The sequence below is a fragment of the Pristis pectinata genome, chromosome 38, assembly GCF_009764475.1.
Source record: "Pristis pectinata isolate sPriPec2 chromosome 38, sPriPec2.1.pri, whole genome shotgun sequence".
In the NCBI taxonomy this organism is placed as follows: Eukaryota; Metazoa; Chordata; class Chondrichthyes; order Rhinopristiformes; family Pristidae; genus Pristis; species Pristis pectinata.
The window spans coordinates 7,821,199-7,848,063 of record NC_067441.1 but is presented as its reverse complement, the minus strand read 5'-3'; the positions used below and the strand labels follow the sequence as shown (position 1 = coordinate 7,848,063).

Sequence of the window (26,865 nt, the reverse complement as noted above, 5' to 3'; positions counted from 1 at the left end):
TTCCGACACACTGTGAAATATCCCTTCCTCATCTCACTGCTGCTCCTTTGTCATTCACCTTAGAGCTGCCCACTCCATTTTCCAGCCCACTTTACTCTCTGAGTCCCTCATTATTTCGAGTGCCTCGGTTAACTTTCCCCTTGGCCACCTCTGCTTGACCGCAGTCTCTTCATTGATTGAAGTCGTTTATCCCTGTGAAACGTGTCAGTAATTCTCCCTCTGGACCCCCCTCCAAGGCCTTGACGTCTCTCCAAAAGTGCGGTGGATAGAATTCAACGCACATTGGACGTAGTACTCGTTCAGGAGATATCTGTAATGTATCCTAAGCATGTATCCTGAGGAAGGATGGTTTTGATAATAGGGAGTGGGATAAAGGCAGATGGGTAAAAAGATCATCACTCGGAAAATTTAATGAGTTTTTTTGAAGAGGTAGTGAAGAAGATTGACGAGGACAGGGCAGTAGATGTTGTAAACAAGGTCCCACGTGGTAAGGCTAGCCTGGAAGGTTAGATCACATAGGTTCCAGGGTGAGATGAGGCAAAATTGGCTTGGTAGAAGGAGGTGGTGGTGGAAGGTCGTCATTCAGACTGGAGTCCTATGACCAGTGGTGTGCCGCAGGGATCGGTGCTGGGTCCACTGTTATTTGTCATCTATTTTCATGACGTGATTAGTGAACACCAAAATTGATGGTGTAGTGGACAATGAAGAAGGTTGTCTAAGATTACAACAGGACTCAGATGAACTGGGGAAGTGGGCCAAGGAATGGCAGATGGAGCTTAAGGCAAGCGCGAGGTGTTGCATTTTGGTCAGGGAAGGACTTGCACAGTAAATGGCAGGGCCCTGGGGGGTGCTGTAGAACAGAGAGACCCGGGGGTACAGGTACACTGTTCCCTGAAAGTGACGACACAGGTAGGCAGGGTGGTGAAGAAGGCGTTTGGCACGCTGGCCTTCATCGGTCAGGGCGTTGAATACTGGAGTTGGGACGTCATGTTCCAACTGTACAAGTCATTGGTGAGACCGCACTTGGAATGTTGTGTGCAGTTCTGGTCTCGCAGTTATAGGAAGGATGTCGTTAAACTGGAAAAGGATTCACGAGGATGTCACCAGGACTGCAGGGCTTGAGTTATAAGGAGAGACTGGATCGGCTGGGACTTTCTTTCTGAAGCATAGTAGGGTGAGGGCTGACCTTATGGAGGTTTATGAAATCATGGGGGGCATGGATAAGGTGGATGGTCGCAGTCTTTCCCCCAGGGTAGGGGAGTCTAAAACCAGAAGATATAGTTTAACAAGGATGCTGCCTGGGATGCGGAGCATGCCTCATGAAAGCAGGTTGAGGGAACTCGGCCTTTTCTCCTTGGAGAGGGAGGATGAGGGGGGACCTGATAGAGGTGTATAAGATGATGAGAGGCATTGATCGGGTAGATAGAGGCTTTTCCCCAGGGCTGAAATGGTGGCCACAAGAGGACACAGGTTTAAGGTGCTGGGGAGTAGGCACAGAGGAGATGTCAGGGGTAAGTTTTTTTTACTCAGAGAGTGGTGAGTGTGTGGAATGGGCTGCCGGCAACAGTGGTGGAGGCGGATACAATAGGGTCTTTCAAGAGGCTGTTAGATAGGTACATGGAGCTGAGTAAAATAGAGGGCTATGGGTAAGCCTAGTAATTTCTAGGGCAGGGACATGTTCGGCATAGCTTTGTGGGCCGAAGGGCCTGAATTGTGCTGTAATTGTTCTATGTTCTGTGAGAGGGGAAAGGGGAACTGAGGAGCAAGTTTTTCACACAGAGGGTGGTGGGTATATGGAACGAGCTGCCAGAGGAAATGATAGAGGCGGGTACAGTTATAACATTTAAAAGGCATTTAGGCAGGTACATGGATAGGAAAGGTTTGGAGGGATACGGGCTAAATGCAGGCAAATGGAAGTAGCTTGGACAGATATCTTGGTTAGCATGGAGGAGTTGGGCCGAAGGGCCTGTTTCCGTGCTATACAAATCCGTGGCTCTATAACATCATGAAGTAGAATCAATGTGTAGAAAACATTGGTGGGAGTTCCCTTCTGACCCCCAAGCTATCATGGTAATGTAGAACATTGTACAAATCAGATGTCCACGTTGACCACATCAACCGCACTGCCCCCACTGACACGTTCTGTTACCTCTGAAAGTGTCACTCAAATTGGTCAGACAGGATCTCTCCCCAAACAAATCCCTTCCAGGTTTAGCTTATTCCTGTCCCTTAGGAATGGTGCCCTTAGGGCAGCACAGTAGCGTAGCGATTAGCATAACGCTATTACAGCGCCAGCAATTGGGGTTCGATTCCCACCGCTGTCTGTAGGGAGTTTGTACGTTCTCCCCGTGACTGTGTGGGTTTCCTCCCACGTTCCAAAGACGTACAGATTAGCAGGTTAACGTGGGGTGTAATCGGGCGGCGCGGGCTCATTGGGCCAGAAGGGCCTGTTACTGTGCTGTATAAATTTTAAAAAACCCTCCCTACCACTGACATTAGACTCACACATCTATAGTTAGCAGGGTTCTCCCTGCTGCCCTTATTGGAATTGGTTTATTATTGTCACTTGTACCGAGGTACAGTGAAAAACTTGTCTTGCATACCGATCAACACAGGGCATAGAGGTAGTACAAGGTAAAACAATACAGAATGCAGAGTAAAGTGTCACAGCTACAAAGAAAGTGCAGTGCAATGAATAAAGACACTGCATTTGCTGTCCTCCAGTCACCTGGCACCTCACTGTGGCTAGTGAAGATTTAAAAATCCCTGTCAGGGCCCCACCCTCCCACAGCACACTGGGGATTTATCCACTTTTAAGTCTCCTGAGACAACTTGCATCTTCCTTAATGCCTACATGTTCTAGGACTCACTGTCCCCCTCCTTGAATTCTCCAGCTACAATGTCTTCCTTAGCAACTTCACGTGAGGAGTGTTCATTTAAGACCTCATCTGTCATCAGACTCCAAGCACAGATTGCTACTTCCCTAATAGGCCCCTCTCTTTTCCTGGTTACCCTCTTGCTCTTAATACACTAGTAGGAAGTTTTGGAGTTTTCCTTAATCCTGCCCCTCAATCCCCTCCTGGTCTTTTTACAAGGACCTCCCTACACCCCGTACTCCTGAAGGGTTTTCACTTCTCCAAACACTTGTATATTTCCTGTATCCAGTCCTCGACATCTCTTGGCATCCAGGGTTCCCTGGACTTGCAGTCACCTCAACTCGCCCTTCTGGGTGGCACGTTAGCCCTGAACTCCTCTTCCACATTTAAATGCTTCCACCCTTTTCAACCAAACTATCGGGAATGTGCTGAAGGGGTCGGCCATTCAGGACTGAGATGAGGAGAAATGTCTTCGCCTGGATTCTTTGGAATTCTCAACCTGGGAGAGCTGAGGAGGCACAGTCAGTCAGAGGTTTTTAGCAATTTAAGGGAGTTGAGGGTTATGGGGTTTAGAACATAGGACACTACAGCACAGCACAGTACAGTACAGGCCTTTCGGCCCACAATGTTGTGCCGACATTTTATCCTGCTCTAAGATCTATCTAACCCTTCCCTCCCACATAGCCCCCTATTTTTCTATCATTCATGTGCCTACCTAAGAGTGTCTTAAATGTCCCTAATGTATCTGCCCCCACCACCTCTGCCGGCAGTGCGTTCCACGCACCCACCGCTCTCTGTTTAAAAAAAAACTTACCTCTGACATCCCCCTTATACCTTCCTCCAATTACCTTAAAATTAAGTCCCCTCATGTTAGCCATTGTCACCCTGGGAAAAAGTCTCTGACTGTCCACTCGATCTATGCCTCATCATCTTGTACACCTCTATCAAGTCACCTCTCATCCTCCTCCTCTCCAAAGAGAAAAGCCCTAGCTCGCTCAACCTATCCTCATAAGACATGCTCTCCAATCCAGGCAGCATCCTGGTAAATCTCCTCTGCACCCTCTCTAAAGCTTCCACATCCTTCCTATAATGAGGCGACCAGAACTGAACGCAGTACTCCACGTGTGGTCTGACCAGAGTTCTATAGAGCTGCAACGTCACCTCGCGGCTCTTGAACTCAATACCCCGACTAATGAAGGCCAACACTCCATACGCCTTCTTAACAACCCTATCGACCTGTGCGGCAACCTTGAGGGATCTATGGACGTGGATCCCAAAATCCCTCTTGTTCCTCCACACTGCTAAGAGGGTTTGTAAATGGAAGTGATGCCAAGGGAATAAATCAGTCTTGATCTGGAATGACAAAGCAGATAAGGGGGAGATAAGTGGCTTCCACGGGTCCTCCCCAGCCGATGAGCGGCTGACGTGTGCAGTCCGTTCAACAAGTGTTTGGGAGACGGGCGGGATGGATTTGTGGGACTGCAGGCATCTTCTGCCGGGTGGGAACGTGGTTCATGGCTCTAGTGCGAGGTTGGGGATCACAGGGCATGTACAGCATGATTGAAACAAACCAGTCCTTTATTCTGCACAGAGCTCAGACATTACTGAGTATGGAGAATAGTTTTCCTGCAACAGTATCATTGCACCTTGCGGGGAAATCTGACTGGTTTGAGTTGAACTACACGTTGTCCTTGTTTGCCCAATGTTTTTATATAAATACATTGCGGGGTGGCCATACTTCCAACTTCCGGGTTACGAGCAGTTATTGGGCGCAGAAGCTTGTGGTAATCTGTATCTCTGTTGATTTCACCCTGTTTCCTGTGGATGGGAAAGTGATTGTGCAAATATGTCCAATCACGAAGCAGTCTTGGACAGACCCATAGAGCGTTAAATGAAGTTGGGATTGGCTGACCCATTCACCCCTGGAGAAGCCCTGATCCACACTGGGACAGGCAGGGAATGGAGGGATATAGACCACGGCCGGACAGACCTGCAGCTTCAGTTGGCATCATGGTCAGCAGAGACATCGTGGGCCGAAGGGCCTGTTCCTGTGCTGTACTGTTCTATAAATGACTACCCCCTAACCTTGTAACAATGTCCCCTTGTTCGAGATTCCCCCACTAGTGGAAGCATCTCAACAGGTAACCTGTTGTGCTCCCTACAGATCTTGTATATAAAAACAAATTGTTTTGAAGAGTTTGAAGAGTGGAACAGGATCCGGATAAGGGTAGACCCCCTAAAATCATGCCTGTGGAGCCATCTGTTCTATGAGCATTAACCTCCACCTCCCATGGTCACAAGCCAGTGAGATCACCTCTTATTCTTCCAAACTCCAAAGAGTACAGATCATGGCATCATGGTCAGCGCAGACATGGTGGGCCGAAGGGCCTGTTCCTGTCCAGTACACACTGACAGGATTAGCTCTGTAGCCACCTCTCGACTCTCCTACTCCCCTCCTGTGTCCGGTCTCGGTCCACTCCTGTGCGCCAGTCCGCAGAGGGTGCGGGGTAATCCGCTGAGCTTGCCAGGGCAGGAGTTACATGTGTGTCGGGCTTTGGGAGAACAGCAACAAGGGTCTGAGTTATAACTTGTGGTCTTTCCGTGTGACAGGGAATTCCGATTTACCTCAGAGGTGCCAATCTGGTTGGACTATCACGGAAAACACGTAACCATGGATCAAGTGAGTGGTGCCCTTCATCGGCTGAGGGAGAGACCTCGCTCTGTACACTGCTCTCTCTCCCCGTCTGAGTGTAGTTTACCACATCCACTCAAGCTCTGTTAGGGTATTGGTTTATTATTCACTGTAACTTGTACCGAGTTACAGTGAAAAACTTGTCTTGCATACCGATCGTACAGGTCAATTCATTCCACAGTGCAGTTACATTGAGTTAGTACAGAGTGCATTGAGGTAGTACAGGTAAAAACAATAACAGTACAGAGTAAAGTGTCACAGCTACAGAGAAAGTGCAGTGCAATAAGGTGCAAGGTCACAACAAGGTAGAGCGTGAGGTCAGAGTCCATCTCATTGTATAAGGGAACCGTTCTGTAGTCTTATCACAGTGGTGTAGAAGCTGTCCTTAAGTCTGGTGGTACGTGCCCTCAGGCTCCTGTATCTTCTGCCTGATGGGAGAGGAGAGAAGAGAGAATGGCCCGGGTGGGTGGGGTCTTTGATTATTCTGGCTGCTTCACGAAGACAACGAAAGGTAAAGACAGAGTCCAAGGAGGGGAGGCTGGTGTCCGTGATGCGCTGGGCTGTGTCCACAACTCTCTGCGGTTTCTTCACCCTGACCCCGACTCAAGCATAGGAGCTTGTAACGTGTTGCAACCAACACTCTGCTGGAGGAACTCAGCAGGTCGAGCAGCATCTGTGGGGTGGGGGAGGAATTGTCGACGTTTCGGGTCAAAGCCCTGCATCAGGACCTTTCCGACCTGAAATGTCGACAGTTCCCTCTCTGCCCCCCCCCCCTCCCCCCACAGATGCTGCTTGACCTGCTGAGTTCCTCCAGCTGATTGTTACTTCAGATTCCAGTGTCTGCCGTCTCTTGTGTCTCCTTGTAATGTGTTTGGTGCCCCAGCTACACACAGACAGGCCCCGTCAGGCTTGGGTCAAGTAGACCTTCTCCAACAAGCAGCCATCTCCTTATCCTCAGACCCTGATCCTTGCCAGAATGCAGTTCCCTGGGCACCCAGTGCTGTTGAGGGGATGGTGGTCGAGTGATCAGGTGACTGGACAAGCAATCCAGACAATGCAAGTTCAAATCCCACCACGGCAGTTTCAGGATCGAAATAGTTTAAAAGAATTGCTTTGTTGCAGTTGTAAAACACCTCTTGAGGAACATACCTGCTGGCTTTACCCCACCTGTGTGGAGATGGGACTCCAGTTCTACACCTGAACCTATGGCCTGTGGACTACTCAGTGCAGCTCCAAACCTGCACCGGTGGCGTGGCGTGTACAGCCGCTGCCACACCGTGCCAGAGACCCGGGTTCGATCCCGACCTCTGGCTCTGTGTGTGTGTGTGTGTGTGTGTGTGTGTGTGTGTGTGTGTGTGTGGAGTTTGCATGTTCTCCCTGTGACCGCATGGGTTTCCCCCGGGTGCTCCGGTTTCCTACCACATCCCACAACGTGCAAGGTCGGTGTGTTAATTCCCCTCCGCACCGCTGTGTGTAGGTGAGTGGTAGAATCTGGGGGTGGGGAGGGGGGGAGCAGCTGATAGAAATGAGGGGAAAATAAAATGCACTCAGATAGGATTAATGTAAAAACGAGTGGTTGATGGGCTGAAAGGCCTGTTTCTGTGTTGTGTTTCTCAATGACTATTGTCGTGGGTTGTTTAAGTAAATTCTGTAGATTTCTATAGTTCTAATAGACACTGTAGACTGTTGCAGTCCACTGTCTGTTCACTGTTAATATCTGCCTACTGTCAAAAGGAATAGCTGCCATAATTCCTGCCACCAACTCATTGGCTTGAGCAGCGGTGTTAAGGGATGCTCCGAGTGTCCGTGGTGCTTTTGGTGACCGTGATCAGTTGCACAGAAGTCCGGCGCTCCCATTCTACAAGCCTCAGTATGTGTTTCCATCGTCCGCAGGGCACGTTCGCTGGAATACTGATAGGACTCGCTCAGCTCAACTGCTCTGAACTGAAGCTGAAGAGACTGTGCTGCAGACATGGGTGAGTGTTGGGCAGGCGATGGGACCGTCACAGCATGGCGGAAGGCCGTTCTGCCCATCAGAGCCATCCCCACCTGTCCCGTTCCTCCAGGTTTCCTTGCAACCAGCAGAGAGAGACAGAGCAGATAGAGCTGCCGCTCCTGGGGATGTAGGATGAAGCCAAACTTCCTCTTGCTCTTTGGGAGGCCAGATTTGTTCTGCTACATGTGCATCGTCCTGAATCTCTATAGATGTCTATAGTGCACTGTTCTAATAGACACTGTAGACTGTTAAGGTCCGCTGTCTGTAGACTGTTATAGTCCGCTGTCTGTAGACTGTTATAGTCCGCTGTCTGTTCACTGTTAATATCTACCTACTGTCAAAGGAGGCCTGTGGTAATTGTCACTTCCACACTGCACCAGCCTGGAGCAGAAGCGTTAAAGCCGTTGCTTCCTGACCCCAAAAGAAAGATCCCTAGCATGGGCTGCCAGCAAACCAAATCATTCGCTCCATCGACCCAATCCTTCCCATTCATTCCAATTGGATAGAACTCCAATGGACCAAACTCCTTCCTAATCAATGGAATCCCAGTAAGTCACACCCTCTCCCATTGTACAGAATCCCAGAAGATCGAGCTCTTTCCCAGAACTCCCTCATTAATCTCGGCACGTTTCCTTTTACTCCGATTAATCCTTCACCCAATCACTAATCCTGATCTGACCTTCCACTTGCCCTGACAATCTGCTCCCGTGTGAGCTGGTGTGCTTGAGAGGGGTTTCGATTGTACTGATGTCAGTCAGGTGTCTCATTGTAGGGGCACCTAGTAATGGAGTGGTATTGTAGCCCCAAAGGGTTGTGTGTCCTCTACTGTCCCTCCTTTGGAAGAACTACCTACACCAACACTAACCCCAGCACCAAACCTATGCCTGCTTGAAGACACCAGTCAGATGTAGGTGAAACTACCTTGGAGATCCAGCTGCCAGCAGTCACTTGTTGACCCACTTGCTAAGTTCCCATACAAGTGTGCATTGGTTATTCAGCCACTCCCCCCCCCCCCCCCACACTATCACCGATATGACAGTCACCACCAAGCATATCTTCCCCCCACCTCCCCACCCCTTGCTGCCTTTCTCAGGGACCGGTCTTTCTGTGACTCCCTCGTTCACTCCTCCCCCCACCCATCCCACTCCCACCCCCGCCGTAGGTGCAACACCTGCCCCTACACCACCTCCATCCAGGGAACCAAACAGTCCTTTCAGGTGAGACAGAAATTCACCTGCACCTCCCTTAATATCATCCACTGCATTCGGTGCTCCAAGTGTGGCCTCCTCTACATCGGCGAGACCAAACGCAGGCTGGGTGACCGTTTCGCAGAACGCCTGCGCTCTGTCCGTAACTGCGACCTGCATCTCCCCGTTACCAGTCACTTCAACCCCCTTCCCACACTGATATGTCAGTCATGCTGCCTGGCCTGCTGAGTTCCTCCAGCATCATCGTGTTTTTCAGCTGGATTCCAGCATCTGCAGTCCTTTGTTTCTCTGGCGAGTCAGTCTGCTGAGTTCCACCCTGCTATCCCATGCGCCCTCGCCCCCTCTCCCGCCCCCTCTCTCTCATATCTGGATTCTTTGTCCCATTCCTTGGGACACTTCTGGGACTGGAGCTTGAATGCTGCCCAGGTTGATAGCGTGAAGGTTCCCACAGTGCGAATAACCCGCAGAGAGTGAGCGGTGTTTCAAACCGACCCACAGGCAGTAGATTTTTTTTATAAGGAGAGTCATAAAGCCCAGAGCAACACACAGACAGCTAGAGGAACTCAGCGGGTCGGGCAGCATCTCTGGAGGGAAATGGACAGTCGACGTTTCGGGTCAGGACCCTTCATCAGGACCCAGTCCGCTGAGTTCCTCCAGCATTTTGTGCGTTGCTCCAGATTTCCAACATCTGAAGTCTCTCTTGTGTCTTCAGACAGCACGGAAACAGGCCCTTCAGCCCAACCAGTCCATGCCCATCTAAACTAGTCCTACTTGCCCAAGTTTGGCCCATATCCCTCTAAACCTTTCCTATCTGTGTACCTGTCCAAGTGTCTTTTAAATGTTGTTAATGTACCTGCCTCAACCACTTCCTCTGGCACTCCCTCTGGGTAAAAAAGTTGCCCCTTGGGTTCCTATTAAATCTCTCACCTCTCACCCTAAATATACGCCCTTGACTCCCAACCCTGAGGGGGGGCGGGGGGGGGGGGGAGACTGTGTGCATTCACCCTATCTATGCCCCTCATGGTTTTATACACCTCTATAAGGTCACTCCTCATTCTCCTACGCTCCAATGGATAAAGTGCCAGTCTTTTGTCCACCACAGCTGGGTCACAGGGATGGTTACCGCATTGGCTCAGCTTTGGGAGAGAGTAAAGGGAGCGTTACTCTGTACCTGACATGTTTGATACCAGCCCTGAGAATGAGGAGCAGGAGTAAGGCACCAGACCCTCAAGCCTACCCCTGCATTCAGTGTGATCCTGGCTGATCTATGCTGGTCTCAATTCCTGTCCCGTGCCAGTTCCCTGTAATCCTCAACTCCTCAATCTTTCAAATATTTACCCACCTCCTTGAGTATGTCCAATGATTTCCCCCGAATTCCAGAGATTCACCACCCTCTGAAGATGAGGTACCTTTCTTAGTCACACGTACATCGAAACACACAGTAAAATGCATCTTTTTGCATAGTGTTCTGGGGGCAGCCCACAACTGTCACCACACTTCCGGTGCCAACATAGCATGCCCACAACTTCCTAACCTGTACGTCTTTGGAATGTGGGAGGAAACCGGAGCACCTGGAGGAAACCCATGCAGACACGGGGAGAACGTACAAACTCCTTACGGACAGTGGCCGGATTTGACCTCCATTTTAAATGACCGTCCCCTTATTTTATAGCTACACCCCCTTGTTCGAGACTCTCCCACCAGTGGAAGTATCTCAACATCTACCAAATCAAGTGCCCTTAGGATCTTCTACTTCTGAATAAAGTCGCCCTTCATTCTTCTAAACTCCAAACAATCCAGAGCCAAACTGTCCAGCCTCTCTTGATCAGACATACCTACTTAAAATTGTCATCAGGTACTTAAACTGGATATTGCCTCACTCCTAAGTACTGACATCAGACTCTACAGGAAGCAGAAGTGTGGATTGCATAGAATTGCCTGCCTGCAGAGAGAGATAAAAACAGATTGTCAAAACGCCTGTAGATGTGTCAACCAGAAATAATTCGTGAAAGTTAACACTGGTGCTTTATGTATTGAGATAGAAGAAATTATCTTAAGGAATAAGGAATTGATAGGGAAAGAAAGAACTACAGATCTAAAGTGACCGAGGGTCTGAATGAAATTAGCTTCAGTTTAGAAGCAATAGTGGAGAAATCAGTGGGTTTGAAAAAGGTTTGAGCCCCAGGATCTAATGATTCCATCCAAGGGTTTGGGTGGGGATAGTGGAGGCACTGACTGCTGGCTTCCAAAATTCTATGGATTCATGATGATAAGATAAGATAGGCTGGCACGGTGGCGCAGCGGGTAGAGCCGCTGCCTCACAGCTCCAGAGACCCGGGTTCAATCCCGACCTCCGGTGCTGTGTGTGTGTGTGGAGCTTGCACGTTCTCCCTGTGACCGCGTGGGTTTCCCCCGGGTGGTCCGGTTCCCTCCCACATCCCAACGACGTGCGGGGTCGGTGCTGGGTTAATTGTCCCCTTGTGTGTGGGTGAGGGGGAGAATCTGGGGGCAGTTACAGGGAGAATAAAACACGATGAGTGTAAGTGGGTGGTTGATGGTCGGCATGGACTGGGTGGGCTGAAGGGCCTGTTTCCATTCTCTATCACAATGAGCTCGACAGCATGGAAGCAGGCCCTTCGGCCCATTGTGTCCATGCCGACCAAATTGCCTAAGTGAGTGAGTCCCATTTGCTCACGTTTTGCCCATATCCCTCTAAACCTTTCCTATCCATGTAATTGTCCAAATCCCTTTTAAATGTCGTAATTGTACCCACCTCTACCACTTCTTCTGGCAGCTCGTTCCATGTACTCACCACCCACCAAAGTTGCCCCTCAGGTCCCATTTAAATGTTTCCCCTTAAACCTATGCCCTCGAGTTTTGGACTCCCCTACACTGGGGAAGGGATTCACCTTCTCCATGTCCCTCACGATTTTCTAAACCTTTCATTAGATGGGAGGGTACCAAACGTATCCTCTCATCTAATGATAGGTTTATGAATGTGTACTGTTTAAGAAAGGAGCAAACTGGTTGGAGTTTGGAATGAGCAGACTAGATAAAGAGAAACCAGTGAACATGGTGCTTTGTCATTAAACGATGTCAGAGCACCTGGGGTTGGGGTTTAATGTACTCCTCCTGGCTCACGATTGGTGAACAGCCAAGCTGTGCCCATTGGAGGGATTCAGGGAACCGTGCTGTGACCCTGGCTCACTACATCTACGGCATTGGTTCAGATAAGGAGGCCAAGTACGATATATCCATGGGGACACCAGAGACTGCAGATGCTGGAAATCTGGAGCAACACACAAAAAGCTGGAGGAACTCAGCGGGTCAGGCAGCATCTACAGAGGGAAATAAACAGTCGGCGTTTTGGGCCGAGCCCCTGTTCGGGTCCAGTCCTGATGAAGGGTCTCGACCCGAAGCATCAGCTGCCCATTTCCCTCCATAGATGCTGCCTGACCTGCTGAGTTCCTCCAGCACCTTGTGTGTGTGTGTGTGTGTGTGTGTGTGTGTGTGTGTGTTGCTATGATATATCCGTGTTTGCTGGGTAGCAGCATGGACTGGGAGGAGGATGCAGGAGGCCTTTGGGAGTGGGGGGGGGGTACGGTTAACGTTTCAGGGCGGACACCCTTCATCAGAACTGGGAAGAGAACGAAGTTGGTCGAGGGAGCAGAGAAGGTGGAGGAGGGCGAAGGATGGAGCTAGGGCAATTGCTCTGATGGGGTGGAATTTAGGGGCAGTTAAGCTCCTTTGCCTGGTGAATGTGTTGCTAGGTTTCTCTCTCTCTGTGCATCAGGACTGGCCATTTTTGTTTTCCTTTCTGTCTCATAGAACACAGAACAGCACAGGAACAGGCCCTTCAGCCCAACACGTCTGTGCCGACCGTGATGCCAGTCTAAACTAATCCCATCTGCCCGCACCTGATCCGTATCCCTCCACTCCCTGTCTGTTCCTGTGTCCGTCTAAATGCTGCTATCGTGTCTGCTTCCATCACCTCCCCTGGCAGCCCGTTCCAGGCACCCACCACTCTCTGTGTAAAAAAGAAAACTTGCCCTGCACATCTCCTTTAACTTTCCCCTCTCACCTTAACTGCCCTCTATTACTTACCATTTCCACCCTACAGGAAAAAGACTGACTGTCTACCCTATCTCCACCTCTCATAATTTCATAAACTCCTATCAGGTCTCCCCTCAGCCTCCGACGCTCCAGAGAAAACAACCCAAGTTCGTCCAACCTCTCCTTATAGCTCGTGCCCTCTAATCCAGGCAGCAGCCTGGTGAACCTCTCCTGCACCCTCTCCAAAGCCTCCACGTTTTCCCCGTAATGGGGCGATCAGAACTGCACACAGTGCTCCCAAGTGCTAATTCCCAGGAGGAAGCCACGTGCCCATTAGCTGCGGGCTCTGCTTTACATCAGAGTCTTTGTCTCCTGTCTGCCCCCAGAAAGAAAACACTTCCAAAAGTAAAGGAAAATGCAAGAAATGTTTCTCTTCAGCTGCGTGACTTGGCCAACAGGCAGTGGAAAGGGCATCTTTGTTGGATGATTGTTCCAGGCCTGAGACGGGTTACAATGTGATGATTGTACGCAAGCTGCCCTGACACATGAGCACCAGCAGAAACTCCCTGCAACAATGAATCCCTCTCATCCAAGCGTGACACCAACCGATGGTCAGTGCTACACAAAAGGAGCCCAATTTTTCTTCCACATTTGAAAGAGCTATTCAGTATTTATCCGATTCCCCCTTCACAAGACCCATTGAACCCACTTCCACTGCCCTTTCTAGATCACAGTAACCGGCTGCGTTAAAGAATGCCTCCTCTGCTCTGGTTCTTTCATCACTTGAGGACCTGAGTCTTCTGATTACTGGAGACTTACTTGCTCTATCAAGATCCCATGCACGGTAAAATTCCGATAATTCACTACCTAATAATGGAGTTATACAGCACAGAAACAGGCCCTGCAGCCCAACTCGTCCAGGTTGTCTACCTAAGCTAGTCCCATTTGCCTACATTTGGCCCATATCCTGCTAAACCTTTCCTATGCGTGAACCATCCTATTCATGGCCTTTAGACATTCTAATTGTACCCACCTCTACCACTCCCTCTGGCAGCTTGTTCCATATACCCACCACCCTCTGTGTGGAAAAACTTGCCCCTCACGTCCCCTTTAAGTCTTTCCCCTCTCAGCTGAAACCTATGCCCTCTAGCTTTAAGATAAGATAAGGTATCTTTATTAGTCACATGTACATTGAAACACACAGTGAAATGCATCTTTTGCATGCAATATTCTGGGGGCAGCCCACAAGTGTCGCCACACTTCCGGCGCCAACGTAACATGCCCACAACTTCCTAACCCGTATGTCTTTGGAATGTGGGAGGAAACCGGAGCACCCGGAGGAAACCCACACAGACACGGGGAGAACTTACAAACTCGTACAGACAGCGGCAGGAATTGAACCCGGGTCACTGGCGCTGTAATAGCGTCACAGTAACCGCCTCCCCTACCCCGGGAAGACAACTGTGATCATCCACCCTATCTATGCTCCTCATGATGTTATAAACTTCTATAAGGGTCACCCCTCAGCCTCCAAGGGAAAAACATCCCAGCCTATCCAGTACCTCCTCATAGCTCAAGTCCTCCAGTCTCAGTAACATCCTCGTGAATCGCTTCTGCACCCTCTCTTGCTTAATGACACCCTTCCTATAGCTGGGTGACCAGAAATGCACACACTACTCCAGGTGCGGTCTCACCAACGTCTTGTACAGCCATAACATGACGTCTCAACTCTTATACTCAGTGCCCCGACCAATGAAAGCAAGGGTGCTAAGCACCTACTTCACCACCCTGTCTACCTGTGTCTCCACTTTCAGGGAACCATGTACCTACACTGCAATTGTTCGGGAATACTGATGGGTCAGTGTCTGATTCACTTGGTTGTTTCCTGTGTCCCTGTTAACCTCTCTAGGTCCCCTGCAAAATTTGTTATACTACTGTGTAACATCTCCGAAAATGTGCATTAAAAGAATAACAGGGTATTAGGAGGAGTTCTATCCAATAGTCCAGAAATTCTGCCAGTCCAGCAAAGCTAAAGTCTCGAGGGAGCCCGATTATCTGTGTGAAATTTAACATTTAAGAGACTCTTAGATAGACACATGAATGATAGAAAAATAGGGGGCTATGTGGGAGGGAAGGATTAGATAGATCTTAGAGCAGGATAAAATGTCAGCACAATGTTGTGGGCTGAAGGGCCTGTACCGTGCTGTAGTGTTCTATGAAACTTTCCTTGTCAGCTCCCCCTTGTCTCTGCCGACAGTTGACATTACGTGCCATTAAATAGGTGACACCACAAGTCCCAATCAGGACATTAGTCAGTGACATGAGGAGGTTGCTCTGCTGTGGATACCTTGATTCATTTTTGCATCCACCATTATACGACTGTCACCCACTCATTGCACTGTGCTGGAAATCCCCCTCCTCTGGTCCTCCCATTTTGTCCCCTTTCCCACATTAACACCCCACCCCATCCCACTAGCCCCCCCATCGCCCATCTTCATCCCCCTCTCCCTCCTGGGTCCATCCACCCACCACTCACACAGTTCACCCTCAGGCTTCCCCCAGCTCTGCCCCCCCCCACCCCCCCCACCAAAATCTGTCTCTGGTTCCATCTGCCATGCACCTCTCCCCTAATGGTTCCCGCTCTCACCTCCTTTACATATCAGAGCCCAGCACTGGCAGCCCTTTGTGTTCCTGCTCATCTCCCTCCAGCTTTCACCCTTCTCTACCCCCACCTTGCTCCATCTGCCTCTCATTTCTCCCTCCCTCTGTCTCCCCCCTTCTCCCCCCCTTCTCCCCCCTCTCCTTCCCCCCCTCCTTCCCCCCCCTCCTTCCCCCCCCTCCTTCCCCCCCCTCCTTCCCCCCCCCTCCTTCCCCCCCCTCCTTCCCCCCCCTCCTTCCCCCCCCTCCTTCCCACCCCTCCTTCCCCCCCTCCTTCCCCCCCCTCCTTCCCCCCCCTCCTTCCCCCCCCTCTCCTTCCCCCCCTCTCCTTCCCCCCCTCTCCTTCCCCCCCTCTCCTTCCCCCCCTCTCCTTCCCCCCCTCTCCTTCCCCCTCTCCTTCCCCCCCTCCTTCCCCCCTCCTTCCCCCTCCTTCCCCCCCCCTTCCCCCCCTCCTTCCCCCCCTCCTTCCCCCCCCTCCTTCCCCCCCCTCCTTCCCCCCCCCTCCTTCCCCCCCCCTCCTTCCCCCCCCTCCTTCCCCCCCCTCCTTCCCCCCCCTCCTTCCCCCCCCTCCTTCCCCCCCCTTCCCCCCCTCCTTCCCCCCCTCCTTCCCCCCCTCCTTCCCCCCCCTCCTTCCCCCCCCTCCTTCCCCCCCCCTCCTTCCCCCCCCCTCCTTCCCCCCCTCTCCTTCCCCCCTCTCCTTCCCCCCCTCTCCTTCCCCCCCTCTCCTTCCCCCCTCTCCCCCCCCTCTCCTTCCCCCCCCTCTCCTTCCCCCCCCTCTCCTTCCCCCCCCCTTCCCCCCCTCCTTCCCCCCCCTTCCCCCCCCTTCCCCCCCCTCTTCCCCCCCTCTCCTTCCCCCCTCTCCTTCCCCCCCCTCCTCACCCCCCACTCTTCTCTCCCCCTCTGCCCTCCATCTACCACCCACCTGCCCCTATCTCCCATCCCCCTCCCCTACCTGGCACAACCTGCCTGTCATCTTTCACCCCTCCCCAGTCCATCTCGGGCTCCTGTCTCACCACTCCCCCCCTCTCTACACCGGCCATCTCCCCTCGCAGTCCTGATGAAGGGTTTCGACCCCAAATGCTGACAATTCCCTCCCCCACCACCACAGACGCTGCTCGACCCGCTGAGCTCCTCCAGCGGGTTGTGTGTTGCTCCAGATTCCAGCATCTGCAGTCTCTTGTGTCTCCCTTGCTGGAAATTAATCCTGCTTTTATCGGGAGACTTTGCCATAGTTTGGATCATGAGTTCTATTTTACATGGTTCTTGGAGGCTCTGTTTAAAAAGACTTTGTTTTAAACTAAGACTTTGTTCTAAGTCCCACCCTACCTCCCACTTAATGGGATCAACACTCCTTGTCTGTAAAATAACTGCCGATGTCTCTCCGTCTCTCAGGCTGCTGGGGGTGGACAAGGTGATCAACTATGCCTTGAGTGAGTGGCTGAACGATATCAGGAAGAACCAGCTGCCAGGCATTCTCGGAGGCGTGGGGCCCATGCACTCAGTGGTACAGCTGTGTAAGTAGCAGGTGCTCAGCAGAGATGGTTCAGTCATGACACCCTGTGAGCTAATAGCGTCCCTGAGCACTCTTCCCCCATCCTTCTGTTGGTCCTTGTGTCCTGCTAATTGAGGGAGCAAGAGGCTCCTATTTGTCAATGCTGTGACCTGACTGATCCCAGCAATGATTCTGGCAACTGGCTGTGCTCTTGAATCAAATTTAATTGGTTTATTACTGTCACATATACCGAGGTACAGTGAAAAAACGTGTTCTGCATGCCATCCATACAGATCATTTCATCACATCACTACATCGAGGTAGTATAAGGGAAAAGCAATAACACAATGCAGAATATAGTGTTACAGTTACAGAGAAAGTGCAGCGCAGGCAGACAATAAGGTGCAAGGTCCAAACGAGGTAGATTGTGAGTTCACCTTATCGGACTAGGGGACCGTTCAAGAGTCTTATAACAGCGGGATAGAAGCTGTCCTCGAGCCTGGTGGGACGTGCTCTCAGGCTTCTGCATCTTCTGCCCGATGGGAGAGGGGAGAAGGGAGAATATCTGAGGTGGGTAGGGTCTCTTGACTGGCCTCCTGAGGGCTACTGGCACCTCAGCCTCATTAGAGGGGCAACGGTGAGTGTCTTCAGGAGTGGAGGGTCGGGAGTGAGTGGGATATTACTGCAAGGGCAGAGTCATGCTTGAAAGTAGCAGGGCATGTTACGGGAGCAGTCGGTAAAATAGCTGGGATCCTGGGATTCATAAACAGGGTCAGAGGGTAGAAAACCAGGGAGGTTACGTTGAAGCTACGTAAAACGCACATTGGCCGCAGCTGGAGCACTGTGCTGCTTCCGGACCCTGCACTTCACGAAGGATGTGAATGGAGATCCCGGAAAGAGTGTGGGGGTCTATCGTTGTCATAGGCAGACGTACCCAGGGTATAGATGCCATGAAGACTAGCCTTCTGCAGCAGCACCACAGTACATTACAAGACGATGACAAGCTTAACATAAGCTTAAATTAACACATGCAAAATAAACCAGAAACTAAACAAAACACTAGTGCAAGACTAAGAGAGAGAGAGAGGGAAAAGACTTAAAGGGACCTTAGGGGCAACGTCTTCTTGCAGGGGTGGTGCGTATGTGGAACAAGCTGCCGGAGACGGTGGGGCAGGTGCAATAACGTCGTCTACATTTGGACAGGTACACGTTGGGAAGGTTGAGAGGGATGTGTGCCAAACACGGGCAAACGGGACGAGTGTAGACAGGACCACGGTTGGCCTTGGACCAGTGGGGCTGAAGGGCCTGTTTCCATGCTGTATTACCGAAAGATCCTACGGCAGTGGGGAAGAAGCTGTTGTTGAACCGTGAGGTGTGGGGTCTTCAGGCTCCTGTACCTCCTGCCTGGAGAAGAGGGAATTCTTCATTCTCCAATGAAATGGAGAAGAGGGCACGGCCCGGATGGTGGGGGTCCCTAATGATGGATGCCACCTTCCAGAGACATCGCCTCCTGTAGATGTCCTCAATGGATCGGTGCCAGGGCATGAGGGATTGCGGCTCCAGGGTTGGACTGGAGAAGCTGGAGTTGTTCTCCTTGGAGCGGGGAAGGTTGCGGGGAGGTTCGATGGAGGTGGACTAGACCCAGGGCTGGTTTAGGCAGGGGAGACAGAGCCATTAGTGCATGGGTCAAGGTCCAGCAGACTGAATCTACAACAACAAACTGTAGGTGAGGAGGGGGCGATGGGCAGATGGGGGAGGGGAGGGTGGGAGTGGCGTCGGGGGCTGGGAGGTGATGGGTGGAGGTGACAGAGGGCTGCAGGTGGTGGGATCTGATAGGTGGAGCATGGAACCAAATATGGGAGGTGGGGCGCGGAGATGGGAACAGTGGGGGGGAGGGGACCCAGTGGGAGGGGTATGTGGGTGATGGGGGCTGGGGTGGGTGCAGGAGGGACTGGGGTGGATCAGGAGGAGGGAGAAAAGGGACAGAGGGGGAGCAGGTTACCAGAAGTTGGAGAATTCAGTGTTCATGCCGTCAGTTTGTAGCCTACCCAGGCGGAATATGAGGTGCTGTTCCTCTAGGTTGTACTTAGCTTCATTCTGGCAGTGGAGGAGGCCGAGGACAGTCAGGTCAGTGTGGGAATGGGGAGGGGGATTAAAATGGCCGGCAGCCGGGAGCTGCAGACGACCACGGCTGACAGAGGACGGGTGCCCACAGCTCATTCCCGCTCCCTCCTCTGCCAAGTTGGTCATGAAAATGGTCTCATTATGATTACTCCTGGGAAGGCTGGCATTAGAATCATCTTGTTACAGTATAAGGGACAGTGTAGAGACAATTTTACGCTGTATCTAACCCACATTGGGCCTGCCCTTGGAGTGCGTGACGGGACAGTGTAGAGTGAGCTTTACTCTGTGTCTGACCTGTGCTGTCTCTGTCCTGAGAGTGTGACAGGACAGTGTCGAGTGAGCTTTACTCTGTGTCTAATCCATGCTCTGGGAATGTGTGCTGGGACAGTGTCGAGTGAGCTTTACTCTGTGTCTGATCCATGCCCTGGGAGTGTGTGATGGGACAGTGTCGAGGGAGCTTCACTCTCTACCTAATTTCTATTGTAGCAGTCCTGCTAGAATTTGGTGTTGGCACGGGGTTCCTGAATTGGGAAGATTTCCATTCCCCAGGTCTATGCTTCAGTCTGATGTGCTCACTCTGAGCCATCAGTGGAAAACTCAGCTCCATAAACATCTCACATTCTGTCCAAAATAACTCTGGGAAAGAGCTGAGGATTATGAGTGGTCAGATCAGCTTTACAAAGAGCTGGCACAGGCAAAATGAGCCTCCTCCTCTGCCAAGTCGGGGCTGTACAAGTGGTGTAGTGGGTAGAGCAACTGCTTCACAGCTCCGGAGACCCAGGTTCGATCCTGACCTCCGGCGCTGCCTCTGTGTGTGTGTGTTTGTGCACATGTGTGCAGTTTGCACATTCTCCCTGTGACCACGTGGGTTTCCCCCGGGTGCTCCGGTTTCCTCCCACATCCCAACAACGTGTGGGGTCGGTGGGTTAATTGGCCGCTTAAATCGTCCCCCTCGTGTGGGTGAGGGGTAGAATCTGGGGGGAGTTGATGGGAATGTGGGGAGAATAAAATGGGATCGATGTAAATGGGTGGTGATGGTTGGCAGGGACTCGATGGGCCCAAGGGCTTGCGTCGTATTACTCTGCTAAATCGGTTGTTGTGGCTACTCGTTTCTCCCCTGCATCAGTTGTACGTAACAACGGTCTCTCCTTTCCCAGTTCACGGCCTCAGGGATCTATTCTGGCTGCCCATCGAACAGTACCGCAAGGACGGGCGGATTATCCGCGGGCTCCAGCGGGGCGCCGCGTCCTTCGGAACCTCCACTGCCTCCGCAGCCTTGGAGCTGAGTAACCGGCTGGTGCAAGCCATTCAGGTAAGGCGGCGCTTGAGGCAGCTAAGCCACCGATGCTTGATCCATTCCATCTGCTTGGGAGTACTTGATACCTCTCATGTTGCATAGAGATAGCTCAGAAGCCGTCAATCCCCTTTCTGTATTCCCTCCCACGTCCCTGCATTGCCTCTCTGAGAGAGCTCCTCTCTATCCCCACACTCCTTTCCCCTGGCCAATCGCTCTCTTCCATCCAACCTTTTGCCCTTAGTCAACAGCACCTGAACCCATCATCTGGTGCCTGGTATGGGTTTGTTATTGTGACACGTACCAAGCTTGTGTCTGCGTGCCATCCGGACAGATCATTCCGTACATAAGTATCTCAAGGTAGTAAAATGGAAAACAGAATGCAGAATAAAGTGTTACAGTTACAGAGAAAGTGCAGTTTAGGCAGACAAATAAAGTGCAAGGGCCACGACAAGGTGGGTTGGGAGATCAAGAGTTCATCCTTTAGTGTTCAGGAGTCTAATAACAGCAGGATAGAAGCTGTCCTTGAGCCTGGTGGTCCATGCTATCAAGCTTTTGTATCTTCTGCCTGATGGGAGGGGGAAAAGAGAGAATGTCCGGGGCGGGGAAGGGTCTTTAATTATGTCGGCTGCTTTCGAGTCAACGGAGGGGAGGCTGGTTTGTGTGACGGACTGGGCTGTGTCCACAACTCTCTGCCGTTTCTTGCGGTCCTGGGCAGAGCAGTTGCTGTACCAAGCTGCGATGCGGTCCGGATAGGAGTCTGTTTCCATGAGCTTGCCCTGTGTCAATTGGCTACATTTACCGGAGGCGAGGTCTGAGGTCAGAGAGGCTTCAGGCGAGGAGAGGCGAGAGACTGGGGTTGCCTCGTTGAATGGTTGAGAGAGGTCAAATTGAGAAGAGATTTAGATTGACGAGTTGGAATCGACTGCTGGCATTGGCCAATGAGTATGTGAAGTGAATCCATTTAAGTTTGATGCCAAAGGAGTTGACGGAAGATTACTTAAGTGACTGTAGAAAGTCCAGCTGGAATTAACAGTGAAACCAGTTTTCAAAAGGGAGGAGGTCAAACATCTGAAAACACTGACATCTGGGGCAAGGGGATGGGATTAAAGAGGTAATTCTGTTGGAGAGGGAACATAAGGTTGGCAGGTCGGATAAAGGATGCAGAGAGAGAGAATTTCCACTACCTCAGGACCCAAAAGTGCTCTACAGCTGCTGAAGGACAATTTCTGTCAGTGCGTAGCCTCCACTGTGTGATGGGGAACGCGGCATCGAGTCCGTACACGGGGTCCTCCGACAAGAGTAAAATATTGGCAGGGCAGCAAACGTGATGAAAGGGTAGGAGAGGGGAAGCAAAAAGCGGCTGTTTCAGGGAGAGGGAATGTGGGGAGAATGAAATGGTTGACATGGACTTGGAGTATTGTATGCAGTTCTGGTCGCCCCATTCCAGGAAGGATGTGGTGCCTTTGGAGAGGGTGCAGAAGAGGTTCACCAGGATGCTGCCTGGATTAGAGGGCATGAGCTATAAGGAGAGGTCGAACAAACTTGGGTTGTTTTCTCTGGAGTGTCGGAGGCTGAGGGGAGACCTGATAGAAGGTGTACGGTGCTGGGAGTGGCTGTGATTACATGGCGCTTGGTTCCTCAGCCCTGCCCACACAACAGATCCTTTGTTCTGTGGGTCCAGGTTTGGGCCAAACCCCAGACTGATGGGGGAGAGTCACAGCTCCCACACTGCAGCCTCTTAAAGCAGCTCCTCTCTCCACAGGCCACCGCGGAGACCGTGTACGACATCTTGTCTCCGACGCCACCGGTAACCAAGGCGATCATGGACCAGAAGTACCTGAAGAAGTACAGGAGAGTACAACAGCCAGCGGACCTTCGCGAAGGAGTTGCCAAAGCTTACGACACCGTCCGAGAGGTAGCGTGTGTGTGTGTGTGTGTGTGTGTGTTCATCTCCTGAGAATTATGCTCTTGTCTCTATGGCAACAATGACAGCAGCAAAAAAAATCACTGCTGGAGGAACTCAGCGGGTCAGGCAGCATCTGTGGAGGGAAATGAACAGTCGACGTTTCAGTTCAAGACCAGACAAAGGCTCTCGGCCCGAAACGTCGACTGGTCATTTCCTTCCACAGATGCTGCCCGACCCGCTGAATTCCTCCAGCATCTTGTTTCCTGCTCCCAGATTCCAGCATCCGCAGTCTCTGTTGTCTCCTTAACGTCAGCACTTCTTGCCAGTTGGATTGGTTAATGCATCTCCCGATCAGAGAGACATCCAGTTGTAACTAGGACTTGGCTGTACCCTTGTAGATATCCAATATTCCATTATCTGCAGTCTCTTGTGTCTCCAGCTATGATAGCAGAAGTGAAAAAGTTATGGAAAGGACATTGGGTCTCTTTTGTGAGAGAGAGAGAGAGAGAGAGAGAGGACTTGTCTGGAGGAATGGTGTGTGGGGACAACCATATGAGGGGCATTGATGTAAGAGGCCCAGTCATACATCCAGTAGGGAGCTCAGGAGAGAAGTTTCGACCAAGAGGGGTGAGAACTTAGAACCGGATCCCATAGTGACAGTGGGGGAAAACAGACAGATTTATGGAGAGGATAAGTGGAGCTTGATTTTTTTTTGTTTTTTATTTTTAGTTCAGGAGTGATTTTTTTTCTCCTTTTAGAAAAAAATGATTATTTCTGGGAAGTAAGCGAGTGTATGGGCTTCCTCTGAGAGCCAGCACTGTCTCCATGGGCTGAAGAATTGGAATTGGTTTATTATTGTCACATGTACCGAGGTCCAGTGAAAAACCTTGTTCTGCATGCCATCCATACAGATCATTTCATTACACAGTGCAAGGTAGTAGAAGGGAAAAGCAATAACAGAATGCAGAGTAAAGTGTCACAGTTACAGAGAAAGTGCAGTGCAGGCAGACAGTAAGGTGCAAGGGCCATGACAAGGTAGACTGTGAGGTCAAGAGCTCATCTTTTATCGTACAGGAGGTCTGTTCAGGAGTCTTATAACAGCGGGATAGAAGCTGTCTTTGAGCCTGATGGTGCGTGTTTTCAGAGCAGCTGCCTTGAAGCTCCAGTGGTTCAATCCCGACCTCCGGCACACTGTGTGTGTGTGTGTGTGTGTGTGTGTGTGTGTGTGTGTGTGTGTGTGGAGTTTGCACGTTGTCCCCGTGACCACGTGGGTTTCCCCCGGGTGCTCCAGATTCCCCCCCACGTCCCAATGACGTGCAGGTCGGTGAGTTAAGTGGCAGCCGTAAATTCCTCCCCCCCCCCCAGTGTGTGGGGGAATCGGTGGGTTGTTAATGGAGCGAGAGTGGGTTGCAGAGAAGTAAATGGGAGAACGAGAATGAAGGTGTTTGCTGTGAGAACCAGCATAGACTTAATGGGCCAAGTGGTCCTCTATGTCATTGGGAAATATGGAAAATTTCTGTTACTAAAAAAATTATTTTTAATAAGATGCATTAACTTTGTTTCTATCAGCACAACTAAGTCAAAATAGTCATAGGCATTGATTCTGGAAACTGCATGGTATAACTGTTCCATGTTATAAATGCCTTGGATGAAAATGTCGATGGGTGGGTTAATACATTTGCTGATGACTCAAAGATTGGTGGTGTTGTGGACAGTGTACAACGATGCCAAAAGATACAGCGAGATATAGATCAGTTGCAGATATGGGCAGAGAAATGGCAGGTGGAGTTTAATCCAGCCAAGTGTGAGGTGTCGCACTTTGGGAGATCAAACGTAAATGGAAGTTACACAGTTAATGGCAGGACCCTTAACAGTGTTGATGTACAGAGGGATCTAGGGATCCAAGTCCACAGCTCCCTGAAAGTAGCTGCACAGGTTGATAGGGTGGTAAGGAAGGCGTACGGCACACTTGCCTTTATTAGTCTAGGCACTGAGTTCGAGTCAGGAAGTTATGTTGCAGCTTTATAAAACTCTGATCAGACAGCATCTGGCGTATTGCATTCTGGTTGTCCCATTACAGGAAGGGTGTGGAGGCTTTGGAGAGGGTGCAGAAGAGGTTCATTAGGATGCTGCCTGGATCAGAGGGCATGAGCTATAAGGAGAGGTTGGACAAATGTGGGTTGTTTTCTCTGGAGTAGCGGAGGCTGAGGGGAGACCTGACAGAAGTTTATAAAATTATGGGAGGCATAGATAGAGTAAACAGCTGGTATCTTTATCCCAGGGTCGAAATGTCTGATACTGGAGGGCATTCGTTTAAGGTGAGAGGGGGAAAGTTCAAAGATGTGCGGGCAAAATTTTTACACAGGGAGCGGAGGGTGCCTGGAATGCACTGCCAGGGGTTGGGGTGGAGGCAGATACGATAGAGGGGTTTAAGAGGCTCTGAGATAGGCACATGAATGGAGGGATATGGGTCATGTGCAGGCAGAAGGGATTAGGTGTCATTAGCTTAATTAATTTAGCACAACATCATGGGCTGAAGGGCCTGTTCCTGTGCTGTACTGTTCTTTGTTTTCGAACCTGCGTACCCTGCCACTTATTAGATGCAGTGTTAAAGGCAGATGTTAATTCCTAAGGAGGTCACCACACTAGAGGAAAGATACGGTGGCAATAGAGAAGGTGCGGAAGAGACTCACTAGGCTGTTGTTCAGAATGGAGGGCTTATAGAGGTTTCTAAAATTATGAGGGGCAGAGATAGGGTAGATAGTCTTTTTTCCCAGGGTAGGTGAGTCCAGAACTGGAGGGCACAGGTATGAGGGGAAAGAATTAAAGGGGATCTGAGGGGCAAGTTTTTCACACAGAGGGTGGTGGGTATCTGGAACGAGCTGCCAGAGGAGGTGGTGGAGACAGGTACAATTACAGCGTTTAGACAGGTACTCAGATAGGCAAGGATATGGACCGAGTGCGGGCAAATGGGTTCAGTGTAGATGGGCGTCAAGGTCGACATGGACAAGGTGGGCCAAAGGGCCTGTTTGTGTGCTTGGTATTGGTATTGGTTTATTATTGTCACTTGTACTGAGGTACAGTGAAAAACTTGTCTTGCATACCGATCGTACAGGTCAATTCATCACACAGTGTGGTTACATTGGGTTAGTACAGAGTGCATTGATGTAGTACAGGTAAAAACAATAACAGTACAGAGTAAAGTGTCACAGCTACAGAGAAAGTGCAGTGCAATAAGGTGCAAGGTCACAACAAAGTAGAGCATGAGGTCAGAGTCCAGCTCATCGTATAAGGGAACCGTTCAATAGTCTTATCACAGTGGGGTAGAAGCTGTCCTTGAGCCTGGTGGTACGTGCCCTCAGGCTCCTGTATCTTCTACCCGGTGGAAGAGGAGAGAAGAGAGAATGACCTGGGTGGGTGGGGTCTTTGATTATGCTGGCTGCTTCACTGAGGCAGTGAGAAGTAAAGACAAGAGTCCAAGGTGTCCGCTGTACGATCCTATGAGGTCATTGGCTTCGTCATTGGCACTGCTCTGTTCAAACCGGCAGGACCTCCTTGCAGTCTGCCAGGAAGTGATCACAGCGACAGAGAACAAAATAGATCAGCAGGAAAGGACACGGGGTCGGTGCCAGGCTGATTGGGTTCAGGGTTACGGGGGAACTGGACGTAATGGAGTATCCAGAGGAGAAGTGAGAAAGGAAGTGCAAGGTGAAGGTGAGGCACAGGGAAAGGCAGCAGAGAGAATTCATAACCGTTCTGAAGCACACAGACAGGAAAAGTACCGAGGTGGGGCCCACCAGGAATGATACTCATTGAATCACAGAGAGCACAGGCCATTCAGCCCATCATGTTTGTGCTGCCTCCCTAGCAGAGCAATTCACTTGCAACAACCCCAAGCTCCTTACAGACCTCATCGTGGCCTTCTTTGTCTACCTGCACTGCACTTTCTCTGTAACTGCAGCTACTATATTCTGCTTTCTATTTTTCCTACCTCAACGTCATGGCTTATGAAATTATCTGCCTGGATGGCTTGCAAAACAAAGCCTTTCACTGTGTCTCGGTACATGTGACAATAATAAACCCTATGTTTATTCCCTTTGGAAGGCCATGGAACCTGCCTCACCACGTCTGCAGGCACTTTCAAATTCCGTCCACACCCTCCATGGAAAGATCTTTCTGCCTGTTACTGTTAGTTCTTTTCCCCTTGATTTAATATGTGACGCCTCTACCAACAGGAACAGCCTTCCGCTATCCATTCTGTCGAGAACCCTCATCATTTTATATCCTTCTGTCCGATCCACCCCTCAACCTTCTCCTCTCCAAAAAGTCCCAGGCTCTTTTGCTCTGTGATGATCCTCATCACAGGAGCCATTCTCGTTATGTTTATCCACTTCAAACTGCACTGGATAAATTACCCGGTCCAAATGCAAAGCATCTCAGGTTGTTGAGGGAAGTGAGGGAGGAATTGGCCACAATCTTCCAAACATCTGTGGTTTCTGGGGTGATGTGTGGAGGCTGGAAAGTTGCAAACATTACACCCTTGTTCAACAAATGGTGTAATTT

The 26,865-nt window shown here is 50.8% G+C and overlaps 1 protein-coding gene across 1 annotated transcript in view; it reads left to right on the top strand.

The window, feature by feature from the left end:
- LOC127586934 (autophagy-related protein 2 homolog A-like) overlaps positions 1-26,865 on the top strand; it is a 180,832-nt gene that overhangs the window by 141,574 nt on the left and 12,393 nt on the right. Inside the window, 5 exon segments of the mRNA XM_052044963.1 lie at positions 5,487-5,556; positions 7,462-7,544; positions 16,876-16,997; positions 20,257-20,411; positions 22,159-22,311. Of these exon segments, the coding sequence (XP_051900923.1) occupies positions 5,487-5,556; positions 7,462-7,544; positions 16,876-16,997; positions 20,257-20,411; positions 22,159-22,311 (583 nt within the window).